Below are 13,970 nucleotides of genomic sequence, written 5' to 3'. Positions count from 1 at the left end.
GGTGGTGGCACCCACACATAGGCCCCTGACTCCACTAAAGTGTTCTTCCCACCGTTGTGTACTAGCTCACAGGTGACAGCATTGAGAAGACCCCAAACAGTTCAAATTTATGTAAAGACTGGTTTCTAGGATGTTAAATTTGGGGAAAGGAAGCAATATAAATGCACTTCTAGGTCCTGATCTAGGTGCCAAGAAATTAGCACATGCCTTCAAGGAGGGACCATTTCCAGAAAGACCCCATTAACGCCAAACCTTGTGTCTTCCAGGTCCTTTCCACATCCCTGACAACTCTGCAGTGGAAACACAAAGGCATCTATGCAGGGGCTGCAGCTAATAGACTAGAGGGTAAAATTCTCAGGCAGTCTCTCTCAGTAAAAAGGGAACAAGATCGGGGTGCAAACCTTGGAGGCAGGTGGCCTTGAGAGGGACTTGGGATGTGATGGCATGTAAATGGTGACTCAGATAAATGGGCAGTTGTCTCTGTTCATCTGCTTCATAAGTGGCCCGCCCCACTCGCCACAGTAGGAAACAGAACAGATAATGTAATCATGTGGGATAGTGTTAGCACTTCTACACAGGCTGGGCCACTGGCTCACACCCTGGTTCTTAGAGTACCTACAGACATCCTCCTTTGCTTCTGCAAAGAATGTTAAGTTCTTCTGGGACTGATCTCATGAATGGAGCTACCCAGCATCATGGGCCAGACACAGACACCCCTGTCTCCAGAGAGGATCTGCATATCATGTTGATTTTGATGAACTGACAGAGGCCACCAGGCAAAGGCTAATATTCTGATAACCATAAATTGCCTCCCAAAGGCTATAAGAATCAGGCCTTAGCAATTTCTGTTCACCATCTTAAACTCAAGCATTAGTGAAAAACACACATCACCACACTGGTCTCTTAGAAGATGACATATTCCAGCTGCTCTTTTTTTAAACACCTGATTTATTCCTCCAAAGTGGAAGATATATCCCTTTCAGGAAGCCAAAGGAAGCCAGGGAAACCACCTTGGGAATCTCACAAAGGCTGTCTCCACTGATCCCATCAAGAGTGTTCCCTCTCCTGACAGGTCCTTCTCTCAAGCCATGAACTCCTCACCAGCCACAGACCCAGAGCAGCCAGCAGCATCTTGTCCAGACCCCTGATTCTGACTCCTCGAAAGCCCATGTCTCAGACCTCAGCCTCCTGGCCCAAGAGTTGGAGCTGTCCACAATGCTATCTGGCACATCACACCTCTGGCCTGGCCTTGGCCTCTGCCACCTCTACCCCTCCCCACAACTCTGCACTCTTTCAACCAGGCAGCCCACCTTGCTCCCTGGCCAGAAGGCCTGGGCTCTGAGCCCACACTCTATGCCACTGAGCATGGCTGGTCTTCTTGCCAACACCTCGTCACATTCCTAGAATAGGAACATCTACAAGGCAGGAGACACATTCACAATGCACTGCCTTACTTGTTTGGAAAAACACAACCTCACCATTACCAAACATGCACTCAATGTGCCACCTTCTCTGTGGAGCTGAACAAAGAAAAAAAGCAGCTTCAGACTGGACTAGCAACAAGAAACGCAGGTATAGCCTCTTTAAACTGAGAGCGAGCTTTTAAAAATGTTCTTCCAGGGCTGGGGTTGTGGCTCAGCGGCAGAGCAGTCACCCAGCACGTGTGAGGCCCTGGGTTCGATCCTCCACATAAAAATAAATAAATGAAATTAAGGTATTGTGTTCAACTACAACTAAAAAATATTTTTTTTAAATGCTCTTCCAAAAACTCACCATTTCTAGATCTCCATCAGCAACTGCTCTTAAAAGTTTTTCTACCTTAATAAAAGGAAAAAGGATGTTAGGAAAATGATTTTAATAACAAAATAATAACAGAAATAATAGACATCTGAAAGTTTAGTGACCTTCATTTGTCTTAGCTTGTGGTGTTAAAGTGGATCATTTATTACCTTTCTGACAAACCCTAAAGCTACTCAGAAGGATCTGGAAGGTGTGCGTGTCACTGCCACTTATACAATATAACTGCTAATTATGTGGAAGGTGAGACATGGTGACCCTGACAGTCACCTCCTGGGAAGATAGCCACCCTGTGATTCAGAACCATACTCACTGGGCTCTCATGAGCTCCTATCTGAGGGTGCCACAAGGGTGAACATCCCCTCCTGAGGACAACATCAGGCCTGTTAGACTGTGGACTATGTCTCTTGTGCTCTTTGCTGTGGCTCCTGGAGCTAAGCTTGCTGGACCTTCTGAGAGTAGATCACAATTTGGGGTTGCCGGGAGCACTAGGGCTATCAGTGGATCATCAAAGGAGCTGAGCAAGAACCATACAATGGTCCACTCCTCAGTTAAACAATGAGACAGCTCCACTGGACGGACACTGAATCAACTCTAAGACAAAAGCGGGGGAAAACCTCAGGCTATAAATCACCTCTTACAAAATGCAACTTGTGTCTACTTCTCAATGTTTACCTAAACTCATCAAGAAGCCAGGAACTGGGCATATCAGGGCATTAAACTGGGTGCTGAGGGGTCAGCATGGAGGGAGAGGGCAGAGAACACACTTTGTAAGAGGTCTGAAACCAGTGGGCCTATAGGTAGCTTTACTTGTATTCTTAGGATATATTCTGTCTCTATATCTGTCTGTCTCTCTCTTTCTCTCAAACACACACTCCACCAAGCAAAGAGCTCCAGGGAGGATCCTGGAAGAACCAGCAAAAGTGAAGAGCAATGTGAGATACAGTTGGGTCAAGGGTCAACTGGAGGGCACTGACCACCTCAGTGGAGGAGTGGCTTGGTGAGTAGCTGCATGAATAACAGGCAGAACGGCAGCTCTCATCAGGGCTACTAGGTCCTCTTCACGGACCTCCCACCTGGAAGGCTCACCTCTCGGTAGTCCTTCTTGGTCTCCTCCTGTCTGGAGCTCCCTGACATGGAGGAGAAGCTGGAGGTGGAGGACCCTTGGCTGATGGAATCCACAGAGCGTTGAGGGGACTGTTCAGGGACCTACAGTAAGAGAACCCAGATGAGAGATGAAACTTGGGGATACAGACACTTGAGAACCAGAGGAGAAGCCCCTGGGCTCCAATACAACAAGCTCTGTTGACTTACCTCAGAAGACCTTCTTTCCTTTGGCCTTCTTTCCAAAGACAGATGATGGGCTTCCATCACAGACAGAATCTAGGAAGATAAAAAGGATATTAAAAGCCCTGAATGAGAGAGGCTACAACAAAGCACCATCACCCACTCGTCTGTCCACTTGGGATGTCAGCACAGCAGAAGATGTAGGTCCTGCAGCCCAGCCACACCTGCTCAGGTGAAAAAACCAAGACCTGAAGCAGACAGGAATGTATTCAGGATCACATGGACAGCGAGGGGCTTCCTCCCAGCATATGATGCTCCTCCTGTCCAATGGGGTGTCAGTGCTTCCTATGAAGAGCTGGTTTGTCCACTGAGTGTGACCATCCCACCAGAACCCACAAGTCTCAAGTTGGGGAAGCTCAGAGCTGAGTCAACAGGGCAGCTTCTCTTTCCTCTATAGCTCTCCTTGCAGAAGGGCCTTTGGTAGAAGCCACAGTGACAGGAGAATCACCCTTGTGATGTGCTTAGATTTCCCAGCACATCAGTCCAAGGGTGGCACCTTAGTTATTTGCAAAGCTGAGACACTGTGAATTTGGGGGGCAGTACAGCTAACATCCCCTGAAGCCAGGGGCAGGAACTTAACCCTTCAAAACCAGTGCTACCACAGACCTTAGGCTAAGTGTTCTTATGGCACACAAAAGCAATAATAAGTAATAGACTCCTGCTAGTGATGGCTGCATTTACAGCACAGATCATAGTGATGGTCTGTCTCATTTATCAGTGAAGATGAATGCTTATCTCCAAATCCACCGGCTATTATGTCTGAAATGTGTACAACCTTTTGTGTATCAATCATACATCAATAAAGTGGTTTCAAAATAGACAAAAACTGTGCTACTCCCAGAATAAGAAGTTAACAGCTAAAAGAATTCCCTGGAAAAGAACTGGAAACCACCAAAGGGAGCAAGTTAAACATCAAATGGCAGGAAGTTGGGTCTGAGTGAGGGCAATGACTGGATCACTCCAATAAAATGGAATCACTTGTGTGAGCCATGATTCACTGATATTCTGGGCACCCCAGAGGGCTCCACCTCACATGGCTGCTGTTTTCTCTGGTGAGCTCTCCAACCTGTTTCTCTTAGGCATCCTGCCCACCAGGGCTGCGCAGAGAGGCAGAGACACTAGGCACTGGTCTCTGTGAGCCACCCTCTTCCCCACTCATCATGAATGGAGAACACTTCACCACAGGATGCCAAAACCATGTTTCCAGAAGATATTGCCAGGAAAAAGGGGAGTGAGTTATTACAAATCAACTACACGACTAAAGTTTCTAGAAGCTGCTATGATGGAAAACAGGGTTTAGACACTGTGTTCACTCTCCCAATTCTCTGTCCCTGCTTTTCTCATCCAGAGCCATTGTCCCCTTTTTCACCCAATCCATTTGCTGGTGAGCCCAAAGCACTCAGAGCATGGGACCAACTCTGGGAGTGGCTCCTAAAAACTGCAGTGAAACTGGAAACAATATAAATAAGTAAAACCTATTAACAACGAGGCCCCAAAGGTAGCGGGGAGCATGAGGGCCAAGTTCTTCCTCAGGCATTAATGCACATTTGTCCAGCAAGGCCAATCTATGGACATTGATTTTCTACAGTCATACTGCTGCCAAGAGATGAAAAGAGCTACCTTAGAGTTTAGTGCGCATGTGAGCGGTGTTTCTTTCAGTCTGTTCTGGATCTCTGTGGGTGCTCCATTCTGTAGCAACGTCTCTATGATGCCCTGGTAACCCCAGCGTGCAGCTATGTGTAGGGGTGTGTCTCCTTTCTCATTACCAATATCCAGTCTGCACGCCTGCACATCGTAGTAGACCAAAGCCTTCACACACTGCAGAGAAATTGGAAAATGGCAATATCAGTGCTAATGCTCAATCCATGTTCTGGTTCAAACAAGGCTCCACTATCAAGCAAAAATGCAGCAATGGACAATTGTAACTCAAGGGTTCCATGCTATCTGACCAGGACATCTCATTTTTCTCAAAAGTTCAATAAGGGATGGCTGGCTGAAACTGGACAGGACAGATACCATGGCAGGCCATCCCTAGGAATGCTATCCCTTAAAAAGCCTGCTTGCAAGATTGTCCTTTGGCCTGCAACAATTCCTGGGGCACTTGTATTTGGAGATCATTCCCACAGTTCCCTCACTGAAAAGGTGGCTCACTGGGCTTCTGCTGTTTTATATAATGATGTGGTTTATGCTGAACATCTGTTTTCCCTCTAGAGCATGGAATCTTGGCACATGCTATATAGAGGGTGCTCCGATGACTAGCCTTCAATAACATAAGTCTTGGGCACTGAGTCTGTAATGAATGTCCCTGGCAGTCCACACTGCCTGTGTGCTGTTATAGCGCATGCCGGAGGAACCAAGCACATTCTTTTGTGACTCCATAGAGAGAGAACTGTTTGAAGCTCAGCTCTGGTTCCCTCTGGACTTCATCCCTGTCCTTTCCTTTTGCAGATTTGGCTATGTGTTCTTTCATTGTAATAAACCATGGTCGTAAGTAGTATGATTGTATTCTGAGTACCAGCAAATCATTAAACCTGTAAGTGGTCTTAAAGACCCTTGACACAATGCATATGACAGATCATTGTGCAGCTATTAAAGAATGGGTGCGATGAATATTGGTGGACTTAGAGGACTTCGTTAAGGAGTACTAAAGTAGAAAAGCGTGCTGCATGAAAACAGACAGGGCATGATCCCATTTTTGTACATCAACCACCAAGCCCAGCCTAAACTCTGCATATGTATAAATCTATCTTTATATAACTCTGGAGAAGAAAAGGAGGGATAGTGGGTAGCAAAAAACAAAAGACATAGTAAAATAGAGGAGGTGAAACTTTAAAAATTTCTAGATGTTACCATCAAAGGGAATGACTGACTATATACAAAGATAAGAACCAGATGGTAGCAGGCATGCAGGAAAATGGGCAAGGAAGGAAAATGGGATGAGGATAAGATAACGGGCAACTAAGTTTTAGATTTCTGCTACTTTGAAACAGCATCCATAATACATTTAAAAATTTTAATTAAAAAAATTACACACCCAGTGTTCCAATAATTTATCAACACAAAATTAAACTAGTCAGAAATGCACATTTCTCCCAGTGCCACTTACATCTTCATGACCATAAGTGCAGGCCAGGTGGAGTGGGGTGTTGCCATTATTGTCCTGCACCTCAGCGTTGGCCTTGTAGTGCAGCAGCAGCAGCTTGCAGAGGAGAGAAGACAGCAGGTGAGCCCTAGCAGGAAGTGTGTTCTTGAGGCTTACAGGGGGAGGTCATTTGTTCCCATCTTAATCTTTATTTTTTAGTTATTGGCGGACACAACATCTTTGTTTGTATGTGGTGCTGAGAATCGAACCCGGGCCACACGCATGCCAGGTGAGTGCGCTTCCACTTGAGCCACATCCCCAGCCCGTGTTCCCATCTTAAATCTTAGTTATTTTTACAGGTTGAGCATTCCTAATCTCAAAATGTGAAATCCAAAATACTCCAAAAGTCTGAAATTTTTCTTTCTTTCCTTCTTTTGTGTTTGTGTGGGTGTGCGTGTGCACGTGCATGTGTGTGGTACTGGGAATGGAACCCAGGGCCTTGCATATGCTACACAAGGGTTTTACCTCTGAACTACATCACCAGCCCCCAAAATCTGAAACTTTCTGAGCACTAACATCACAAGTAAAAAGTTCCACACTTAACCTCAAGCAACAAGTCACAATCAAAATGTAGACACAGTTAAAATACTGTATAAAACTAATCTTAGGTCATGTATGTAAGGGATATAAGAAATCTGAATGAATTTTGTATCTGGACTTGGATCCCACTCCCAAAATATCTCATTAGGAATGTGCCAATATTACAAAATCCAAAAATAACTGAATTCTAAAACACTTTGAAGCATTTAAGATAAGGGATACTCAAACTGTACTCCTATTAAAATGTTACCACCACTCTTATTCTTCCTGTCCAAAAGTTTAGAGACTAAAAAAAAAAAAAAGAAAAAAAAAGTCTATAGTCCCACCCTTCTCTCAGCAGATGACCAAGAAGCTTCACATCCCAACCTAAGGATTTTGTCGAGAAACCCTGGGCAGGCGCCATGGCCTCCTAGTACCGACCACACTGCGGCAGCAGCGCCTACGCAGAATGGAGAAGGCGTGGTGCTGGGAGAGACTGGGGTGCAGCACAGCCAGCAGGACCATAAAGCCCCCATGCAGAGCTGAGCTCCTCTGAGCACTGTGAAGGCACCGCTGCTCACCGTCACACTCTGATAGCCCTTCTGACACGCCAGATGAAGAGGAGTGGACCCGTGATAGTCCATGGCGTTCACCATGGCACCCTTGGAAACCAGGAGGTCGATGAGAGACGCCTGCCCTACAGAACAGAGGGACTTCAGAGTGGAGAAGGAAAGAGAGGACCTTCCCATATCTAACGTGAAACTCCAGCACCACCTCGTCTTCCTGTGCCCTGGCAGGAGACACCAGGAGACCCGTTTCTTGCCTGAGAGGAGCCACAGCTAATGTCAAGTCAGGCTGTGCAGACTCAGAATACTTTGGGGACTCAGATCAGGTCTACCTCTCGGTAATAAAAGGCAATGGAAAAGAGCTTTGATATCAACAGAAGAGTGCATGGTTCATCAATTTATAGGGTGAAATACTTTGAAACCATTCAAAATACTAACAAGGAGAAATGTTCCGACACATTGCCAAGTGAAAAACAACACAATCCAGAACAGCATGAGCCCCCACAAAACCAAACATTTTATATACACACACATGCAAGCATGCAGACATTTCAGATACTAATGAATCAAAATTATCTCAGGGAGATAGAAGGATGGTGGATAACCCTGGAGGAGTCTATGTCTTCTACCTTGAATGTACACTTTTAAAGACAACACAAAAACAACTTTTTTTGAGACAGTGTCTTGTTATGTTGCTCAGGCTGGCCTTGATGCAGGCAATCCTCCTGCCTCAGCCTCCCAAGAAGTTGGGATTATAGACACATGCTATCAGGACTGGCTCAAATTTACTTTTTAAAAGCAGGGTTACAAGAACTCAATGACAATCAAAGACCATTCTCATAGCTAGGATGCCAGTCCTCCCTTACTGGCCAGCAGGCCCAGGCAGTATCTGAAGTTTCTCCACATAGTGAGAACCATATGCAAGTGCCCATCTAGCCCAGAAGTCGGCCTGGGGCCATCTTCTCTTTCCTGCCCTTGTGTGCTGGCCCCACAGTACAACCCTTTCCACCACCCCTATCAGCCAGGCCTGGGCTGGGATCACATTTCTGTGCCACCCGCTTCCCTCAATAACCCACAGGAGCCAGCCCAAGACCACATACCACAGAGAGCAGCCACATGAAGAGGTGTATGACCCCTGTCATCTCTGGAGAAAGGAGTGACAACTGAGGGATCATTCAGTCTCCTAAAATAGAGGAAGACACAGAAAAACACACCATGAAATGGCCTGGTACAGCCTCTTCTGGACCAGGCCGGACATGCCAGTGACCTGGGGCTGCAAGAGAGATCACAGAATGTGACCCAAGATGGGTCTCTTCGATACTGTCCCAGGGATCAAATAGCCCTTGCTCGGACTCCTGTAGTGTGAGGACCTGAGGCCCAGAGTTCTAGGGTCCCCTCCCCATCAATCCTTTAGGCCTCAAAACCCTGCAAGACAGCCTGTTGAGGATAATGGGAAACCAAACATGGTACCAGGGAAAAGTAACATTCTCCCCCATCCTGAAACCCTCTTTCTGAGGCTAGGAAGGCCCTACTGCAGCCTGCCCTGGTATCTGGCCCAGCAGCATGCAGGTATTTTTATAACCTCTATTCCACCCAATTCTCCAGAGAGACACAGGTCACTGCCCACACCTGACAAGAGGCAGCTCAGGTACAGTGAGAATAAGGCCACATTCACAATCCCATGGGAAATACTCCCCCAGTCTCGGGTCTCCTGTTCCCTGACACGCCAAGCCTCACCAGCACCCTCTTACCCAGAGATAAGCTTCTCACAATCATCACAGAAACACAGTGGGTGACACATCTTTTGAACGGCATCTTTGTCATGGTCTTCTTGGCTGAGAAGCCTTTCCACTTCTTTCTGGTTACCTGATGCAATGTGCTAAAGAGCAACATCCCAGATAACGTCAACATTAAGGAATCATTCGTTTCTGAAGGCATGAATTTTTTTAGTATTGACAGAAACGTACATCTATGTGTTTATGGCTAAAATGACCCACTCCCTGGGATGTGCTTCAAGATCACTGGGGCAGATGGGGAAAGTGAGGAAGGTGGAGATGAAACAAGATTGGGTGGTTTGCTCATTATGCTATTTTCTTTAGAAATTTCCCATAATTAAAAAACAAGTATGACAAAATTCCAGAAGCACGGGGAAGGGGAGGGTGTAACACATCTCTGAGCCTCAGTGTGGATTTTGACACCTCACTAGAAAAGCCTCCGTCCTATTTCTCTTATTTTTGAATATAGCCTCAGCTTGGAGAAAATTATCAGGAGGCCCCATCAACCTGCAAGGCTCAGCCTGTGAGTCCCTGGATGTGCTCCCTCCACAGAACTCACTGTGGCACCAGGTAGCCGAGAAGCATTAGCAGGCACCCTGAGGAGGTATGCCCTCACCCAGCCTTCAGCGGCTACCCAGAGGGCACCCACCAGTCCCCCAGGGATCATTCAGCATCAGAGTAGGGAGCTGCCTCTATGTGCCCACCATCAAACCACCAGAAACCTGATGGGTTCCCAGCCTGGGGTGTGCTCACACGAACACCTGGTATATAAGCACCTTGAGCCAGGAGAGGCAGTGACTCTGAGAGGGCTACCAAAGAAGGTACCACTGAGCCAGTCTTAAGGAACAAGCAGAACTTGGACAAACTGAGAGAGGGGGACTGCCCAGGCAGCGGGTTCTAAGGCCCAGGCCTTCAGTGAACTGTGCAATGAGGCCACAACTCTGCCCACACTGGAGGGGATGGGAGACGGGCTAATTCAGAATTTAAAACCTCGGCATTCCTACCACCCACCCTGACTGGCACAAAGTGTACTTCAGAGTTTGCACAGATCACCTGGTGGGTTTTATAGACACTGAAAGATGGGCATTCCTTTGCCTTCTGTAGGCAAAGACGTCTTAGTGTCTTACCTTAAATAGGCAGTCAATGGGAGTTGAGGTCATCTGAGACAGTAAGCTCATCCTCTGCTTAAGGAACAGCCTGTCACCAAATCCCTCAGACTCCTGCAAGAGACACCAAACCACCTGTTACCATGTAGCACAGGACATTGATGAGGACCCTCCCTCAGAGAGGGACCAGCCACCATCCTTGACATTCATCACAGCGCAGCAACGGCAGGTCTCTTCTCCTGCACCTGGATCTGCTCACCAGGAGAGAGCAGACTGTCCTCCAGCAGACAGCAGGGCCACCTGGAAGTGGTGGCTCTGAGGACTGTTGCCTGTTGTGGGAAAGCAGCACACTGGTGACTCGGGTGTGGAATTTGTCATCTCTGCATGCGGAATGTAGCACACTCATACCATCGTCCTCCAGATGGAAACTGGGGTTGTCCTGCTCTCCTCCCCCTTAAAACTTGTCCTAACACCTGCATGGGCCTATTCCTTGCCACTTTAACCAGCACCTCAGACAGGAAAACCATCTGACTGGTTGGTCTCTACTTTCAATGCCAATCAGCAAGAGAAGGAATGGCCTTGCTTTAAAAACAGGAGACCATACAGTCACAGGCTAAAGTCCTGGGAGACACTGGGGAAGTTCCTGACAGACAGATTCTCTCATCTCCCATTGCTTTTTGCATTTCAAGGATCCACCCAATTCATAAACCCAGATCTTCTTATTGCAGGTAATGTTTACCTAGGTACAAAAATCTAGAAATTTGTCCTTTATGAAATCATTTCTAGCAAAATAATTCCATGCTCACTTGAGCACCTGTGACTAAATTATCTAATGACATATTCATTTCCTGAAAAAGAGTCTTGATAAAGCAAAGGGAATTTTTTTTTCCAGCCAGATGCTGCTGGAAGAAATCACCAAACCCTGCCAAAATTTCAGGATGAGGCACTCTCTCTCTCTTTTTATGTCCCGCTAAGTTCTGACCTGGCTAAGGACCAAGTTACTGGCACCTCAGGGGATGGACCACTTCTGGGGTCCTCCATCAAGCCAGGGCCTCCCACTGTCCCTGAAGAAGAGTTAAGTTGACAAATGCACATCATCACCTCAGAATAAGCCACTTCTGCCTCCAGCTGCTATGTGCTATATAAAGCCTCCGAACAATCTGCTTTGAGCAGTGACTTATAGTTGAGCAGCTTAGGCAAGAGAAATATCAAAGACATTGCTGTGCAGGTCACTCCAGGGCTCTTTCCCTGGCTCCAAATAACGACTTGAAGGACAGTGATTAAGGAAGGTAGGTCTTCCAGGACCAAAGCTTCAGGGAAGAAGCAGTGGTTAGAAGAGACAGTGTATCAGCAAAGACTTATTTGGGAAATGGGTGAAGACTGTTTGTTAGAAACCCAGGAAAGTGAGGAAGCCCAGAAGTGCCCAAAGCTGGGGTGAGAAAGAGTACAGATTCTTTCTAGGTTTTCCCCCTGCTTACTGTTTGATGCATAAAGTAAAACTACAGCCTTAACCAGTATATTTATTTTCAGAAAGCTAAAGTCTTCATTTATAAACATGCTTAAAGAATGTTTATGGTCATCTCAAGTATGATCATACCTTAGGGAGAAAATTTCTAACTGTTTATCATATAAACAGTTGATAGAAAGACCTAATTTGTTTTACTAACATTTAGACTTTAATGCTTTTCAGAAACCATGGTTGTTGTGTGGAGATGCATATGGGTTTTTTTCCCCCTCAGGAAATACCCCAAGACTTTTATTAGCTTCACATATTCCAAAATGAAACCTCATTGCCTAACAAAAGCTGGTCAGCAGCTAAGGCAGAGGATAGTGTTACAGATGGAATCTCGATGCTGGTGTCAAGAAAGACAAGAAAGGCACCATACCTACTCTGTCAATAAAAGGCCAAGCTTGACAATGGTGAGGAGTATCTCTCAGGCCTGACTCCCTCAACACCCAGGGGACAAGCTCAAAACAGGCCATGAGGCTGACACACCCCATGCCCCAACATCTAACAGAATAGAATATCCTCCATCCAGGAAGGCAAGACCAGGAGAGGCACTGCAGACAAGATGGGCACACTGGGCTTGCCCACCCAAACTAAATACTGTCTGGGGATATGCCTACAGGATATGCCACAGAACCAAGAAACAGACACCCTGGATACAGGGGTGTGGGGAGAGCAAGCAAGGGCATGAGTATCCCTTGATGCTTCAAAAAGGTACCTTTCAACATCACATTTGATTCTCACAACAATCTATTTATGGATAAATGTGCAGCATTATCCCCAGCTATGTAGATATGACATTGAACAAAGGCTTAGAGTGAGACTAAGGCACAAGAGCCAGACTCAAATCAACAGCACTAGAGGGACCACCTCGAATATAACCACTTGCAACATTTTTTGGAGTAAAAGCAGGTGAGAGAAGCTGCCTGCAGTCAGCTACCTCCTTCCAAGGCCTTCAGGGGTCAAATTCCCTACCTAAATGCCACAGAAAGAAATGACCACATTATGGGAGTACCTTCAAGAGGTGGACACCTCTCTCCAAGGGACAAGGATGCTCCCAGCCAGGGAGCGACCTCCCAGACAAATCACAGGAAAAGAACCAGAAGGCAGGGTCATCACAGAAAAACAATCCAGCACCTGAGGACAGCAAGGGTTCCTAAAGCCTCACAGGAAACAATTCAAACCAAGAACTCTTCCTCTCCAACTATGGAAATGAACAGGAATTCTGATTCTGCACACAGAGGCATGCGTGCACACAGAGGCATGCGTGCACACACAAGCATTCTAGAACGTTAGTGATTTACTCCTAAATACAGAAATAAAGCCAGGCAGAAGGAACAGCTCTTCAGAAGAGCCACAGCCACACATCTGAGATGGATGGACATCTCTAGTGATACCAGCACCTGAGTGGGTATCAAATCAGACCCCAGGCAAGGGCAGAAATTAACTCTTCATTGAGCACTATAATGCCATCAGGGTATATGCTGACCAGGACAGCACAATCTCAAATTCTGTTTAAAACGCAACCTTTAATACAAAGAGAAAAGCATACACCAAACTTGTCAATAAAAGTCACCCCTGCTGGTAAATTTTTGAGTTTTTTATTTGACTTCACTACAAATTTGATACATTGCAAACATTATTGGTAAGCAAATATTAGTCTTGTACTTAGAAAAATAAAGCTCTTCTTTAAGGGGAAAAAACAGTACACAATATAATTTTAATTACATAAAATATGCATGGATAGGAAAGACTGAAAAACATAGCAATGTGTTAATGTTGAGTTCAGTGGAACTGCTTTTATCTGAGTGCACCTGTCCAGACAGGCTTATGTTTTCCAGGTGTATAAACTTGACTCTAACATCAATAGAGAATTAGCATCAAATAGAATATCCGATCGTCAGGACTCTTGGCTTGTAATGCAGAAATCGCTGCATTTTACTGATTTCAATTTTGGGATTTTTCTGAGCACTGTAAGTTTTGTTGGCTGGTGTATAGTCAAACAGGCCAGCAATGCAATCTTGACTTAAGAGTCTCACAGCTCACACAGAAATAGAACCTCCTCCTTTAGTCAAAGCTCACCAACCAACCCAGACAACAATAATAAGGCCACTGAGTCCTAAAATTACTCACATTAATAATCATTTCTTGGCTATCATTGTCAAGAAAATCAAATTCACCATTTCTGGCTTCCTTTCCACACATGTGCTT

The 13,970-nt window shown here is 45.9% G+C and overlaps 1 protein-coding gene across 6 annotated transcripts in view; it reads right to left on the bottom strand.

The window, feature by feature from the left end:
• ANKRD27 (ankyrin repeat domain 27) overlaps positions 1-13,970 on the bottom strand; it is a 53,190-nt gene that overhangs the window by 14,897 nt on the left and 24,323 nt on the right. For all 6 annotated transcript variants that reach the window (XM_081274601.1, XM_081274602.1, XM_081274600.1 and 3 more), the window contains 9 exons: positions 10,274-10,366; positions 9,123-9,250; positions 8,472-8,554; positions 7,387-7,502; positions 6,251-6,343; positions 4,765-4,962; positions 3,112-3,180; positions 2,887-3,006; positions 1,774-1,818 (listed from right to left, as the gene is read on the bottom strand). In XM_081274601.1, the coding sequence (XP_081130727.1) occupies positions 1,774-1,818; positions 2,887-3,006; positions 3,112-3,180; positions 4,765-4,962; positions 6,251-6,343; positions 7,387-7,502; positions 8,472-8,554; positions 9,123-9,250; positions 10,274-10,366 (945 nt within the window). The remainder of the gene's footprint in view (positions 1-1,773; positions 1,819-2,886; positions 3,007-3,111; positions 3,181-4,764; positions 4,963-6,250; positions 6,344-7,386; positions 7,503-8,471; positions 8,555-9,122; positions 9,251-10,273; positions 10,367-13,970) is intronic.

Source organism: Spermophilus citellus (assembly GCF_964194105.1).
Source record: "Spermophilus citellus genome assembly, chromosome: 18".
Lineage (NCBI taxonomy): Eukaryota > Metazoa > Chordata > Mammalia > Rodentia > Sciuridae > Spermophilus > Spermophilus citellus.
The sequence above is the reverse complement of the archived record's forward strand: the minus strand, read 5'-3'. Positions and strand labels throughout refer to the sequence as shown.